Source organism: Camelina sativa, chromosome 9 (genome assembly GCF_030686135.1).
Source record: "Camelina sativa cultivar CO46 ecotype springtype chromosome 9, ASM3068613v1".
In the NCBI taxonomy this organism is placed as follows: Eukaryota; Viridiplantae; Streptophyta; class Magnoliopsida; order Brassicales; family Brassicaceae; genus Camelina; species Camelina sativa.
In genome coordinates, this window is record NC_141888.1 from 37,657,291 (window position 1) to 37,669,539 (window position 12,249).

Consider the following 12,249-nt stretch of genomic DNA (forward strand, 5'->3'; position numbering starts at 1 on the left):
AAAATTTTTGGTATTTCTTTGTGGAACTTATGAGATTCCACACAGAAAAAAAAAAACAGCATGTAATAAATAATATATATACACAATTTTTCTGTATTCAAAATAAAAAATACAAATATATATTATTTTATTATAATACACTAAAAATGTGTAGACGACTAGACACTATAGGGCTATGGTCTTATAAGGATTCGAGAGTTTTGACCAACCGACTTTACCTGAAAAAACTGCCAAAGCCATTATGACCTAACGGATCTTTGGTTGCAAATTGCTCTTATTTAAATTATAAAAATGCTCTGAGACATGCGTTCTTGCGATAATTTTGATTAAATAATTAAATTCACATCATAACCCAAAATTAGTTTAGTTAACAATAGTTTGTCCTGTTCAATAATTAATAGTATCATACAAGAAACCAAATAATGTCATAATTAGCAACTTAATTAAATCAAAGGTCGGCTGCGTATCAGATCTTCTGATTAATGAACAACACTATCTAGCACATTTATTGGATATAAAGCATATGGTTTACGTAAACGGTTCCATCTGCACTCCTCTTCATTCATAATTTAATCAGTTGATGATTGGGAAAAAAACAAAACTGAAATGATAAAAAGCCAATGATTACATAACTAAAGTAACAAGTTGGTCCAAGGGTCTTTGTCCAGTGACTAAAATGATAGTCGCCCAAAAACAAGTTTAGTTTTGTAATTACGATTATAGTCATATAGATAAATACACATATACATGAATTTAGCATATGATCAGCATGGAATTAAGATTTGATAAGACAAGCAATAATTGGTGCATGTAGATATATATTCGTCAGGCAGTGTTAATTAAAACGTGAAAACTTTGTCATGAGTGATGGCCCGTTCATCCAAAAGGTAATAATCATGTCCATCATTTTGTGGTTGAAACTTGAAACTACTCACATGGACTGATAGACTCACATAAAATATCTCCTTATGACACTATAGTTTTTACATATACATTTATATACGGGGAATTATATAATACACTTCAAACAAAAAATAGTCGCCCAAAAACAAGTTCAGTTTTGTGAGTTCGAAAAATTATGTGTCGATTTTTTAAAAATGGGACTTGTTTTGTCTCGCTCAAACACAGTTTCAACCAAAAGCTTCTTGTTATTTATGTACAGAAAATTAGTTTTTCATTTTTTCACAATCTAGAATTCCCGAATATTTTTAATTCAAAAATAATGAAGTTGCTCTTACGAAAGTTTAGTAATCTTAAAAAAAAATCAGATAAATATCTTCAAACCAATTCATGATTGGATTAGACCCGGATTGATCCGAACATCACCAACCATGCTGCAGTGCTAGCGAACGTAAAAGGGTATGAGTGCAATTAGATACCCTTTGTTTACATCCGATATTTACTTATTTAGTTTCTTTGTTTTTATTTTGTTTGAAAAAGTATTTAATTTTTTTGTTCTAAATGTTTTGATTGTGGTACGTGACATAGATGAGTGTATGTGTATTGTAATTTTTAATAATAAGAAAATAAGTCTAGTTTATAGAATATATAATGACCAAACCAATGACTATATTCAATATTTAGTTAGTTCATCATAGTGTTTTTTTTTTGTAATTTATTATTTAAGTTTCTCAATAATTTGATGTTATAGTAAAGTTCCTTGTATAACTTGGACCAACCCAAGTTGTAGGCTAAATTTGTTTACATGTAATTAGAAGATTTAAGGGCTCAAAGACAGAGCAAATATCTCCTACGTACGCACGCACACACTAGCAATTAATACAAAATAACAACATATATACAGATCAGATTCAACAGTTAAACCAAGTCAATGATTACCCTAAGTTCCCAAACACTGTATTACTAAAATTGAGTCTAACTAAATTAAAGCAAAATCTCCTAAACGAAAAGTCCCAGTCTGAGCTGAGCACGACAAGTCCCAGTCTTTTTAGGTATGTTCCCACATTGGCTCGCCGTAGAGTAACCACAGAGAGATGCTCTCTTCTTTAACGGTTCAGATCCATCAAAACAGTACACGTCGGAATCTCTCATCACCAACGTCTTCATAATCGAGTCGAGTGATCTGGATCGTAAATTCTCCACTTGGTCGGCGTCGATTGCTAAGCATCCGCAGTGGAACCCTTATATCGAAATCGAGTCGACTGATCTGGATCGAAGATCTAATGAGACAGTTAAGCTTTGTTTTGTGGTGACGATACATCGAGATATCGGAGTTGAGTGTTCTCAAGACGTACGAAGCGCTTCTGCGTCCAGCGAGGCCTCGCGATTCACCATGCACATATATCTTGACATGATGATGATGCTGCGACACGACTCCGCCATACGACGAATCTCCTTGGGAATTCTTGATTCCGACGACACCAACAGAGCTTCCGCTGAACAAACACGGTTCTTAAAACAAACGATCGATCAATGGGTCTTTCTTTTATTAGAGAGGAGATTTTTACATAGAAACAAGCAATCACTACTATATACAATGTTCATAGGTCGGTTTTAAATAACAAAAAGGAAATATGTTTTTTCGAACGTTGGGAATTACTATTAGAGAGATTCAATTCAATTTAATTCACAACACATCTCATCATGTCATCGTATAAATAAACTTTTTGCTTTAACAAAAGAGAACATTTTTATTAAAAAAAAAAAAAGAGATGAAGATTAGAATCTTATTCCTTTTCCAAACCTTTCAATTCACTTCCCTTTAGAATTAGTCCAAATTGACTAACTTAAACTAAACGAGTGAATATGATCAGGGTTGGCGCCAAGAGTTACAAAACCATAAAAAAATAAAAGCTACAGCGAACTAATTAGGATGAAATCAAATTGTGGATCAACGGATGCAAGACGGAGGAGAAATCTTGCCACTTGTCCTACCGCCAACATTCTCACAGAAAGCGGTGGCTGGACCGAGGGGTCCACGGTGTTCTAAGTTAATATCGGTGAGCTCAACCCCTTTGCAAGGAACATTCTTGCTACATTGTAACTTTACGGCCACTTTGTCCGTAGACGTCCCCCAAATGTTATTGTACCTCACGTCTTGTATCTGAATCTGTGAAGCAGACTACAATAATAAAAAATAATTAAAAAATTAGATCATGTCAAGAAGACTAAAAATTTATTTCTTGTGATTGAAGTTACCTCATAGTCGCAGTTTGAGTTAGGACAGTATCGTTGATCTATGTTGATTGGGTTTCCGACATTAATCATCTGGAGATTCTTGTAAAGGAAATTAGAAACTAAGTTCGGTGTACTCCTCGAACCCCATGTCTTGATTCGTACTCCATTAGTCGAACCGTTAAAGATGGAATCCCTAACCGTTATTCCCTGAACGCTCTTCTCACCTTTATACTTTCCAAGACTTCCAACGCTGATTCCATGTCCCGGTCCACAGTTGACGTTGGAGATATCCAAATTGGTGGTCCCCGACAAGATCGCGATGCAGTCGTCGCCAGTTCCGATGTCAACATTGTTGATCTTCATGTTGCTTGATAAACCTATCTTGATTCCGTCGGTGTTAGGGCTATCTTCGGGAGCCCTAATGCTCATGCGTGAGATGTTAAAGTTTTGCACTGCGTAGAAGTTGAGGTGACCCATTTTGCTATTGATCGATCTGATGTGCCTGATTCTTGAGAATCTCACGAATTGGAACCCCAAGTTCATAGGTAGAGCCGGGCAATTAGGGTTTTGGCGGCAATTGTTGAGTGACCAAGAATAGCTTCCTTGTCCATCAAGAATACCGCCGCCTGAGACTGTGAGATAGTCAACGTACCTGAAAATGATCCACGTCTCTTGTTTGATGGCGTTAGCTTCTTTAGGTGCTAACAAAGTTCCTTTGATGATGAAACTAATCCGACTTTTACATGGTCCCGTGAAGATTACGCCACCGAGGTAGAAGGTTCCAAATGGTACGTAGACTCTAGGGAATCCTTTCCATTCGCACGCGTCTTTCCACGCCTTTGTAAACGCCTACGAAACCAAGACACCCAAAAAAAAAAAATCAAAACACGTGTTAGAATTCATCAAGAAATACAAACAACATCAATGTCGAATTAGTTGGATGAAAACACAAAACGAGAAATCTCACTACCATAGCATTGTCGGTTTTGCCGTCACCGCGAGCGCCATAGCTTCGAACATCAAAGATCTTTCTTCCGGGGAGATCAGTAGAAGCGGCTGCTGAAATGCTACTTGTGACGGCAGCTATGACTAAAATTAGCCTAAAACCACAAACAGAGGAAATCATTTCTTTCTTCTAATTCTGAAGTTGAAATGTATAAAAAAAGAGTTGTAGTGCCTTTTCGTAAAGACTTGAGAGAGTGGTGAACTGATGATAGTATGCGTCTCAATATATATACTAGTGGATCTCTAGAGACCGCTATATCAGTGTGGCTTGATCCTTTGTTACCGTTTTTTTTGGTAAAAAATGATTCTTTTTCTCTATTAATCGTCCAAATTAATGGAAGTAAATATGGTAAATTGTTCCAATCTTGTCGATTAATTGTGGGATCAAAATTATCAATAAATTGCTTCCGTACGGTTTAACAATAAATAATTTGCAATGATTTAGTTCTCGGGTTATTAGGTATCACTTACCAAAAACAAGTTAATTACCATATAGTTAGCATGGAAAATATCCCAATCGTATTAAATATATTTGAAGCAAAACCGTCAAAACGATAAACACTTGTACGGCAGAAGAAGCCCATCCCGCAAGATCTGCTGGACTTCCATAGTAAAGCCTCACAATAGTGAGCCTCGTGGACCATATTTATGATTTTAAATTATTCATTACATATCTTTACTTTTTAAGAAAACATATTGAAATACTTTGAAATTGAAACCATTTGGCATGTTAATAAGTAAATAACCCTCAAATCAGCGAGGATGATCTGCGTAAACCCACAAGTTTGGCATGTTAATCTTTTAAGATTTATACCAACGAAAAACGGATGAGAAAACAAATATAATCTAGACTTGAAAGATGACTAATTACAATTCTATATGGAAAGCTGATATTTAATACGTTAACTTCCAAAACTGTATAATTGATATATTATAAATACTTTAATGTAGTAAAAAGGGCGATCGATTCAAAAAGGAAACATTTCTGAGTCAAGTTTTTTAGTCAAAAGCTTACTCTGAACTTTTATAGCCAAACTTGACTTTGCCTCTGTTCTCATCCATATATATATGTGTCGATGAAAAATTATGATATACAAACTATACAGTACTTATGCGTGGCGCATAAATACTTTAAATTTTTTTGTAATGACTGATTATAAATGTATTACCTTCAACTAATCCCATATCATATCAACCCTTTGAAAAAAAAAAAACTAATCCCGTCATAGAAAACACAAAATTAAGAAAGAAAATAACTAATTTGAATATGATGGGATTTTTGTGTGTGTGTGGTACAACCGTACTAGAAACTTTTTATTTTCGTACTATGAACTTATTTGCAATTTGTGAAAAGAGTATTGGGAATAATGAATAGAAGATGAGTCAATAAAAATAAAAAAAGGCAAAAATAATGAATGATGGTCCCATTTTATATATGCAACTTTCCATGAAACATCGTATGTAACTATCCTTGACTTCTTGTATCATTTGTTGAATTTCTAATCTATTTTACAAAATATAAGAGGTAAGACAACAACAACAACAACAACAACAACATAAAACTCTTTTACAAAAATGGTAATACATACAAAAAAAAAACTTGATTAACCAATCATGCCTATCAACGATGAATTTGTTAATAGAAGATGCATAAAATCAACATTTACTTCACAATTTTAATTTATTTCGATTTTGGTAAGTAAAATATACGATTATGTTTCATATAACACAGTTTATGCTGTACTAAAACGGGAAACAAGATTATTAAACCAAAATATAATATAATCATTGAGACACATCATTACTTTCTAGAAGAAGCATGAGCCGAAGACGATCGACTTTATTTTGTTATGATGAAAACAGTATTTCGGACGTTCAAATTCTCCACACGTGCAAATACTTTTTAAGTTTCTCGACAAAAAAAATTTCGAAGGCTGTTTCATTCAAGTGATGTGATGGGATTACATCAAAGAAGGCGTACTTTGACCCAAGAAAAGATAACGAAAGATGATATAGATCAAAACACATAATGGTGATATAAAAATTTAATGTTTGGTCCGTCTAGGCTGCTGGATTTTTTTATTAACGGTCAACATGTCTCAATGATCAATGAGCTCTTCCTATTTACGCATAAGAAAAGCCATGTAAATTTTAATTGATCTCATTAATGGTAGAATGATAGATTATATAGTCATGTAGAATCGTTATCTTTGTTGTTTTTAGCTAGTCTAGTCCGTAATATTGTGCTTCTTTTTATACAGCTATATATAAAAAGGTAAGTCGAAAACACCCATTCAATCGTAACTTCATTGGTAAGCATTTCTAGAACTAGAATCACAAATGTCGTTCAACCTATATAAGTAAAACAATTAGCGAAATTCAACGAATATGATCAATTCATAGATTCGACGATTAAAAAGTTGGTCGTCGAGAATGTATTATGACGTCATTGGAAACAAAAAAACTAGGTCGTCATCTATGTATATTTCAAGTAGGACGATGACACGAGAGATATAATAAGTCGTTTCAAACCAATACGAAATTTTTTACTTAAATGGCTCACTCTAGTGCCCCACACCCCCACAAAGATTATAAATCATATGAATCATATCTCTCTCTTTCTAATCTCTATAAATACCCAAGTATGCAACTATCCATATATAAATATATACAAACATCTGAGCACCCAAAGACACAGGAAGAACTAAAGCTGCTAAATATATACTCACTCTAGTCACTAATTAAGATCTCATTTCATACCACAAATCTCAAAAAACTTTGTTTTCTGTTTCTTCAATTATTTCGATTAATTTTATAGTAATAATGTCTGGAAGAGGGAGAGTGAAATCGGAGCCGATGAAGGTTGTGTTCATAAACACACAGTACGTTGAGACAGATGCTCGTAGCTTCAAAACCGTTGTTCAAGAACTCACCGGTAAGGACGCCATCGTCGCCGCCGGTCCTTTTGAGTCCCCCTCCTCCGCTTCCGACAGCCGTTGTTACGGTGGCGGTAGTAAAATCGGTGAAGATACCAGACAGCTCTACGGCGGAGGAGGAGGAGGAGGAGGACAAGTAGGGTCGACGACGGAGTTTGATAGATTTTTGAAGGAGATGCCTGCCATGGAGGAGTTGTATAAACTATGGTCAGAAAATTGAGTCATTAAATTCTACTATTCTTTTTCTTCTTGAAATCGAATCTTTCTTTTTTATCCACTAAGATTATGTTTTGTGATTGATTTGATTAATCCTTTAATCATCTTTAAAGTTGATCGTCACTCTAAAATTAGATCCAAGTACGAATATTATAATTTAGCAAGTTTAACGTGAGTTACATAACAGCATGGCCCATTTCTATGAGTTTTACACGGTCTTATAGTTTTTCATATGTTGGTTTAAAGGCCCATGAAGCCCAAGTATTTGTTTTTGTTGATGTGTTTGGTCAGCCAATAAAATAAAAAATTTCCCAAATGTTGGGGATTTTAATTGTATAGTACAACAAACTATTGCATTTGTGTAAAGTGTAAACACATATGTCAGTCTACCAACCAAAAAAAACCAAATAGATAAGGGTACTATATATAATATCATCCGGATAAAATTCACAATTAATTAAATCCAACATGTTATATATAGTTCACAACAACCAAATCAAGCATAATAATATGAACGAACTAACCTTCTTGTGTTTATATGCAAAAAAAAAAAGAGGGTTCTGTAAGTGCGTAAATGGTCGAAGCAAATAGAAACAAAACTCATGGTTGACCTTCTCTAACCAACCTTAACCAATTTTGTGTTGGGTGAACTATTTCTTTTTCATCAACCCAAAACATATATACAAACACACGAGTCTAATCGTCCCATCTACAAGTCTTGTTTCATTTATCATTTCATTATTAGTTTAGCTTTTTGGCAGTTAATTTCAGGTTTTTTTCTGGTATTTATTTAGTTGGGTTGATTCAACGATTATTAGTAACATTTATACGTCAACATTAAATATACGTATTTTGTTATTTTAAAATTATAAGCTAATAAAATCGTAAACAAGGACACCTTTTTTTATATATAAAATTCAGATAAATACTATAATACTAAAGCCGACTAATCTAGTTTTGAAATATCACCAAACTTTGAACAAATAGTGATGAGTCGTCGTCGTACAACCCCAAAGATAACAACTTATTCTTCATTTTTCTATTAGTAATAAATCTGGATGGTAAATTACGAATATTTAGTGCAAATGCGACAAACAAAGATGCAATTAAAGAAAGAAATGGATTAAAAAAAAAAGACAAATATTATTCTAACCCAACTCGGTGCTTAAGACAAAACCGCCTTCACAAGATTTCGTATATTCTAAGCTTTTTTTCATGGTCAACAAACAAAAATAAGATTAAAAAAATATACTGTAATAAAGAAACGAAACGACGACGTTTTAAAGAAGAAACTGAAGAGCACGCGCTAAGAGAGGAGGAACAAGAGTGATGGATGGATGGATGGAAGGAAGGATGATACTTTGGCTCGTCTCTTACTCCATCGTTTCCTGTTTCCCTTTTGCTTCTCCACCTCATCATCATCCATCATTCATCTCTCTCTCTCGTCAAATATATATATTTTTTAAAAAAATAAGCAACAAACAAAATACATATTTCAGATTACAGAACTCGTTCTAATCTCTCTCTCTATGTTTTCTTTTCTTCTATGATTTTTATATAATAACGAAAGAGACACACACATAACACAAACACTGTATTATCTTTGTTGCTTCTCTCTTCTTCTTTCTTTCTTTCTTCTATCTCTCTCTCTACAGAGTTAAAGTTTCTGATCGTGTCTCTTATCGTGTACCCAAAAACCCCTTTGTTTGATCTCTCTCCTTCCTTTTCTTTCTTGTTTTCTTCTGCCCCTCCAAGATTTTGTTTCCTCGCCCCCAAGTTTTCAGGTTTTTCTTCCATCCTCCGATTTCTATCTGTACTTCTTTTTTATCAGAATTTGTAGGGTTTCTTTCTCTCTTCTGTTTCGTAAGTTTTTAATTAGGTCTTCTTATTAAGGTTTATACTGTGTCTTCTGTAATTGCTCCCCCCCCCCCCCCCCCCAATTCAAAAGGTTTCAAAGTTGGGGTTTTTATTTTATGTATGCTATAACAAAATTAGGGTTTTTTTTTTTTTTTTTTAATCCGAATTGTGTGCTGAAATTGAGTTTTACCATTTGTGCAGGTTATGGTGAAGGTTGTTTCCAGTTTAAAGCTTGTACCTTTAGGATAGAGAGTAGGCTTGTTTGTTTGTTTGTTTCTCCAGTGGGTGTAACTGTAGAAAAGGAATTGACTTTAGTTGTTAATTGTGAGATTATTAGAGTAACATAATCTCTCTGCTCTTGTAAAGGTGGTAGGATAGGGTTTTAGTAGAAGAAAGGGTTTTAAAAAAAAAAGATTGAAACTTTTGTGTGATATGGGTAATAAGTTGGGAAGGAAGAGGCAAGTGGTGGAAGAAAGGTATACGAAACCACAAGGTTTGTATGTTAATAAAGATGTCGACATTAAAAAGCTCAGAAAACTGATTGTTGAATCTAAGCTTGCTCCTTGCTATCCTGGAGACGATGAGAGCTGTCATGATCTTGAAGAATGTCCTATTTGTTTTCTGGTTTGTTTAATTTCTTCTCAGTCTCTGTAGTTTTAATTACCTTCTCGTCAATGTTTTTTTGTTGAGCCTAACTCTGCTGCCATGTTGTGTTTCTAGTATTATCCTAGCCTCAATAGATCAAGATGTTGCATGAAAAGCATTTGTACAGGTGAACTATTCATTTAACATTTTAGGCCTCTTTGTTCTATTCATGTTTCCATTTCATTTGACATGGCTATCTTTTTAATTTTGCTGCAGAGTGTTTTTTACAAATGAAGAATCCTAATTCAGCTCGGCCTACTCAGTATCCTTCATCTTAAATCTGTGCCTTTAGTTAACATCTGGAATAATGTTCGAGAATATTTCTTGTTATTTGATGGATCGTCTCTTTTATGTCCTCCTTGACGTTTCTGAGGTGCCCATTTTGTAAAACACCCAATTATGCTGTCGAGTACCGTGGAGTAAAGACAAAGGAGGAAAAGGGCATTGAGCAAGTTGTAAGTCAAAAAAACAAATGTGTACAGTAACTCTTTTGTGTCGATAAGTTTGATCGATGGGATGCTGCTTTTTACATATCTGGAAACTGTATCCTTTTGCAGGAAGAGCAACGGGTTATAGAAGCCAAAATAAGGATGAGGCAGAAGGAAATGCAGGATGATGAAGAGAAAATGCAGAAACGTCTTGAATCATGTTCCTCTAGCACAAGCGCAATGACTGGCGAGATGGAATATGGTTCAGCTTCAGGTCGGTTTATTTTGTCCTGCCAGAACGTATCAGGAACCAATATGGTGTCACAAAGGCAGTTTTGACAGACTTCGTTTTTTTTTTGTCCCTTGGTTTGCAGCTGTATCTTATAATTCCCTCATGGATGATGGGGAAATCGTTCCATCGCAGAACTCATCAGTAGTTAGACAGCATTCTCGCCCTCGGGGAAACAGGTCTGTTTTTTCACTGGCTGCTCTGTATGAAGTTATTCTATGGATTAATGTAGTACTTGTAACCATGAAATCATTTATGAAAAACACTTCAGTGTTTATTAGACTCTACTTTAGTCTTGTTTTGGGGAACCAAGTGATTTGGACACAGTTTCAGTGAGGAATAAAGTGAGTACCATTATGCTTCCTCTTACAAGTGGAAGTTGCGAGTTAAAGTTTGTTATGCTTCTACTATGTCTCCAACAACAACAATATAGCCTCATGTTCAAAACATCATGCTTTTATGGTTAAATTAGCTAAATGCACACTGATGAAACTATAATCTGAGAGATCTATATTTGACTGACTAGATATGTGATTTGTCGGTAAACTCTACAGGGATGACGAAGTTGACGTTGACCTTGAAGAGTTAATGGTAATGGAAGCAATATGGCTCTCCATTCAGGTATATATACAATTGTTTGTGTAACTTTTTTTTTACCTCTGATGACAATTTTCAAAATTCTTATGGCTTTTGAACTTGTTCTAACAGGAAACAGGGGCGCAGCAAAATTCAGCTTCAGGGGAAATGACTTCTTCTAGGCAGTATGAAACAGAAGATCATAGTTATGTTTCTTCACTACCACGAATGGCTTCAACTGTAGAACCAGCAATGCCGTCTTCATCATCATCTGGTGGGCTTACTTGTGCAATCTCCGCACTTGCTGAACGCCAAATGGTTGGAGAAACCTCCAATCAAATTCACAATCACAATCACAATGTCAACGTTTCTTCATACAGTATGGTTCCTGGAAATTGTGACAGTTACTATGACATAGAACAAGAGGTAGATGACATTGACAACCATCACCACCATCAACAACAACAACATTACCATAACAACACCGAGATGGGAGAAACAGGAAGCAGCAACAACTATGTAAATTCTTACATGACCGGCGAGAGCTTCCACAACTTTCCTACTCCTCCTCCTCTTGTCATTGTTCCAGAGAGTTTTGATGAGCAGATGATGATGGCTATGGCTGTGTCTTTAGCAGAGGTTCATGCCACGACCACAAGTGCACCAACTGAAGTTACTTGGCAATAAAATAGGGTAGTAATGGAAACTTCATGGGTTCTGGATCTGATGATTACCTTCATTCATATAAATGTCTTGTTCCTATAGGAAGAAAAGAAAAGAAAAGAAAAGTAAAAACAGATGAGATAATTTCCAGTTTTAATAGAAAAGGTTGGGTTGTGTTCAATCCTGTTCTTTATGTTTTATTTCCATAATTTCTTCTCGATCAGCATAGTCATAGACAAAAAGTGAAAGAGCACAGGTTTTGTCTTTTTGATAGCAAATGAATCAGAAGAGAAAGTCAAAGTTGGAGAGTGTTGACCAAAATAATGTTAGTGGATATTAGGGTTTTTAGCTTCGCATTTATATATATTGATTTAGAGTAATTTTTTATAAAGTCTATGGTTTCGTAAAGATATGACTAGCAAGTAGCAGCAACTCACCAAATTTCACCATTTCATATCTTGATTTGAGCAACTTATGTTTGTGGTTTAGTGTCTTA

General features: G+C 34.8%; 2 protein-coding genes and 1 pseudogene across 2 annotated transcripts; 2 read left to right on the plus strand and 1 right to left on the minus strand.

Annotated features, from left to right (window-relative positions):
* Positions 1-2,851: 2,851 nt before the first annotated feature.
* On the minus strand, positions 2,852-4,265 carry LOC104715880 (exopolygalacturonase-like). Its single transcript, XM_010433247.2, has 3 exons — positions 4,109-4,265; positions 3,160-3,987; positions 2,852-3,082 (listed from the first exon to the last, which is right to left on the minus strand). The coding sequence occupies exons 1-3, from the start codon at positions 4,262-4,264 to the stop codon at positions 2,852-2,854; spliced, it is 1,215 nt and encodes a 404-aa protein (XP_010431549.1). The 5' UTR covers position 4,265.
* A 2,491-nt stretch (positions 4,266-6,756) lies between these two features.
* On the plus strand, positions 6,757-7,643 carry LOC104713523 (VQ motif-containing protein 10 pseudogene; annotated as a pseudogene).
* A 960-nt stretch (positions 7,644-8,603) lies between these two features.
* LOC104713524 (E3 ubiquitin-protein ligase DA2) lies at positions 8,604-11,934 on the plus strand. The gene is made up of 9 exons (XM_010430666.2): positions 8,604-9,079; positions 9,354-9,776; positions 9,873-9,924; positions 10,014-10,059; positions 10,171-10,252; positions 10,355-10,499; positions 10,600-10,693; positions 11,069-11,135; positions 11,223-11,934. The coding sequence occupies exons 2-9, from the start codon at positions 9,585-9,587 to the stop codon at positions 11,775-11,777; spliced, it is 1,233 nt and encodes a 410-aa protein (XP_010428968.2). The 5' UTR covers positions 8,604-9,079; positions 9,354-9,584; the 3' UTR covers positions 11,778-11,934.
* The last annotated feature ends 315 nt before the right edge of the window (positions 11,935-12,249 follow it).

What these genes read in the sequence shown, in the direction of transcription:
- LOC104715880 (XM_010433247.2), bottom strand. Translation starts at nt 4,264, where the DNA reads ATGATTTCCTCTGTTTGTGGTTTTAGGCTAATTTTAGTCATAGCTGCC. An exon ending in GCAAAACCGACAATGCTATG is followed by an intron (nt 3,988 to 4,108) that starts GTAGTGAGATTT and finishes TTGGTTTCGTAG; the next exon opens with GCGTTTACAAAGGCGTGGAA. An exon ending in ACTCAAACTGCGACTATGAG is followed by an intron (nt 3,083 to 3,159) that starts GTAACTTCAATC and finishes TTATTATTGTAG; the next exon opens with TCTGCTTCACAGATTCAGAT.
- LOC104713524 (XM_010430666.2), top strand. Translation starts at nt 9,585, where the DNA reads ATGGGTAATAAGTTGGGAAGGAAGAGGCAAGTGGTGGAAGAAAGGTAT. An exon ending in AATGTCCTATTTGTTTTCTG is followed by an intron (nt 9,777 to 9,872) that starts GTTTGTTTAATT and finishes TTGTGTTTCTAG; the next exon opens with TATTATCCTAGCCTCAATAG. An exon ending in TCTCGCCCTCGGGGAAACAG is followed by an intron (nt 10,694 to 11,068) that starts GTCTGTTTTTTC and finishes TAAACTCTACAG; the next exon opens with GGATGACGAAGTTGACGTTG.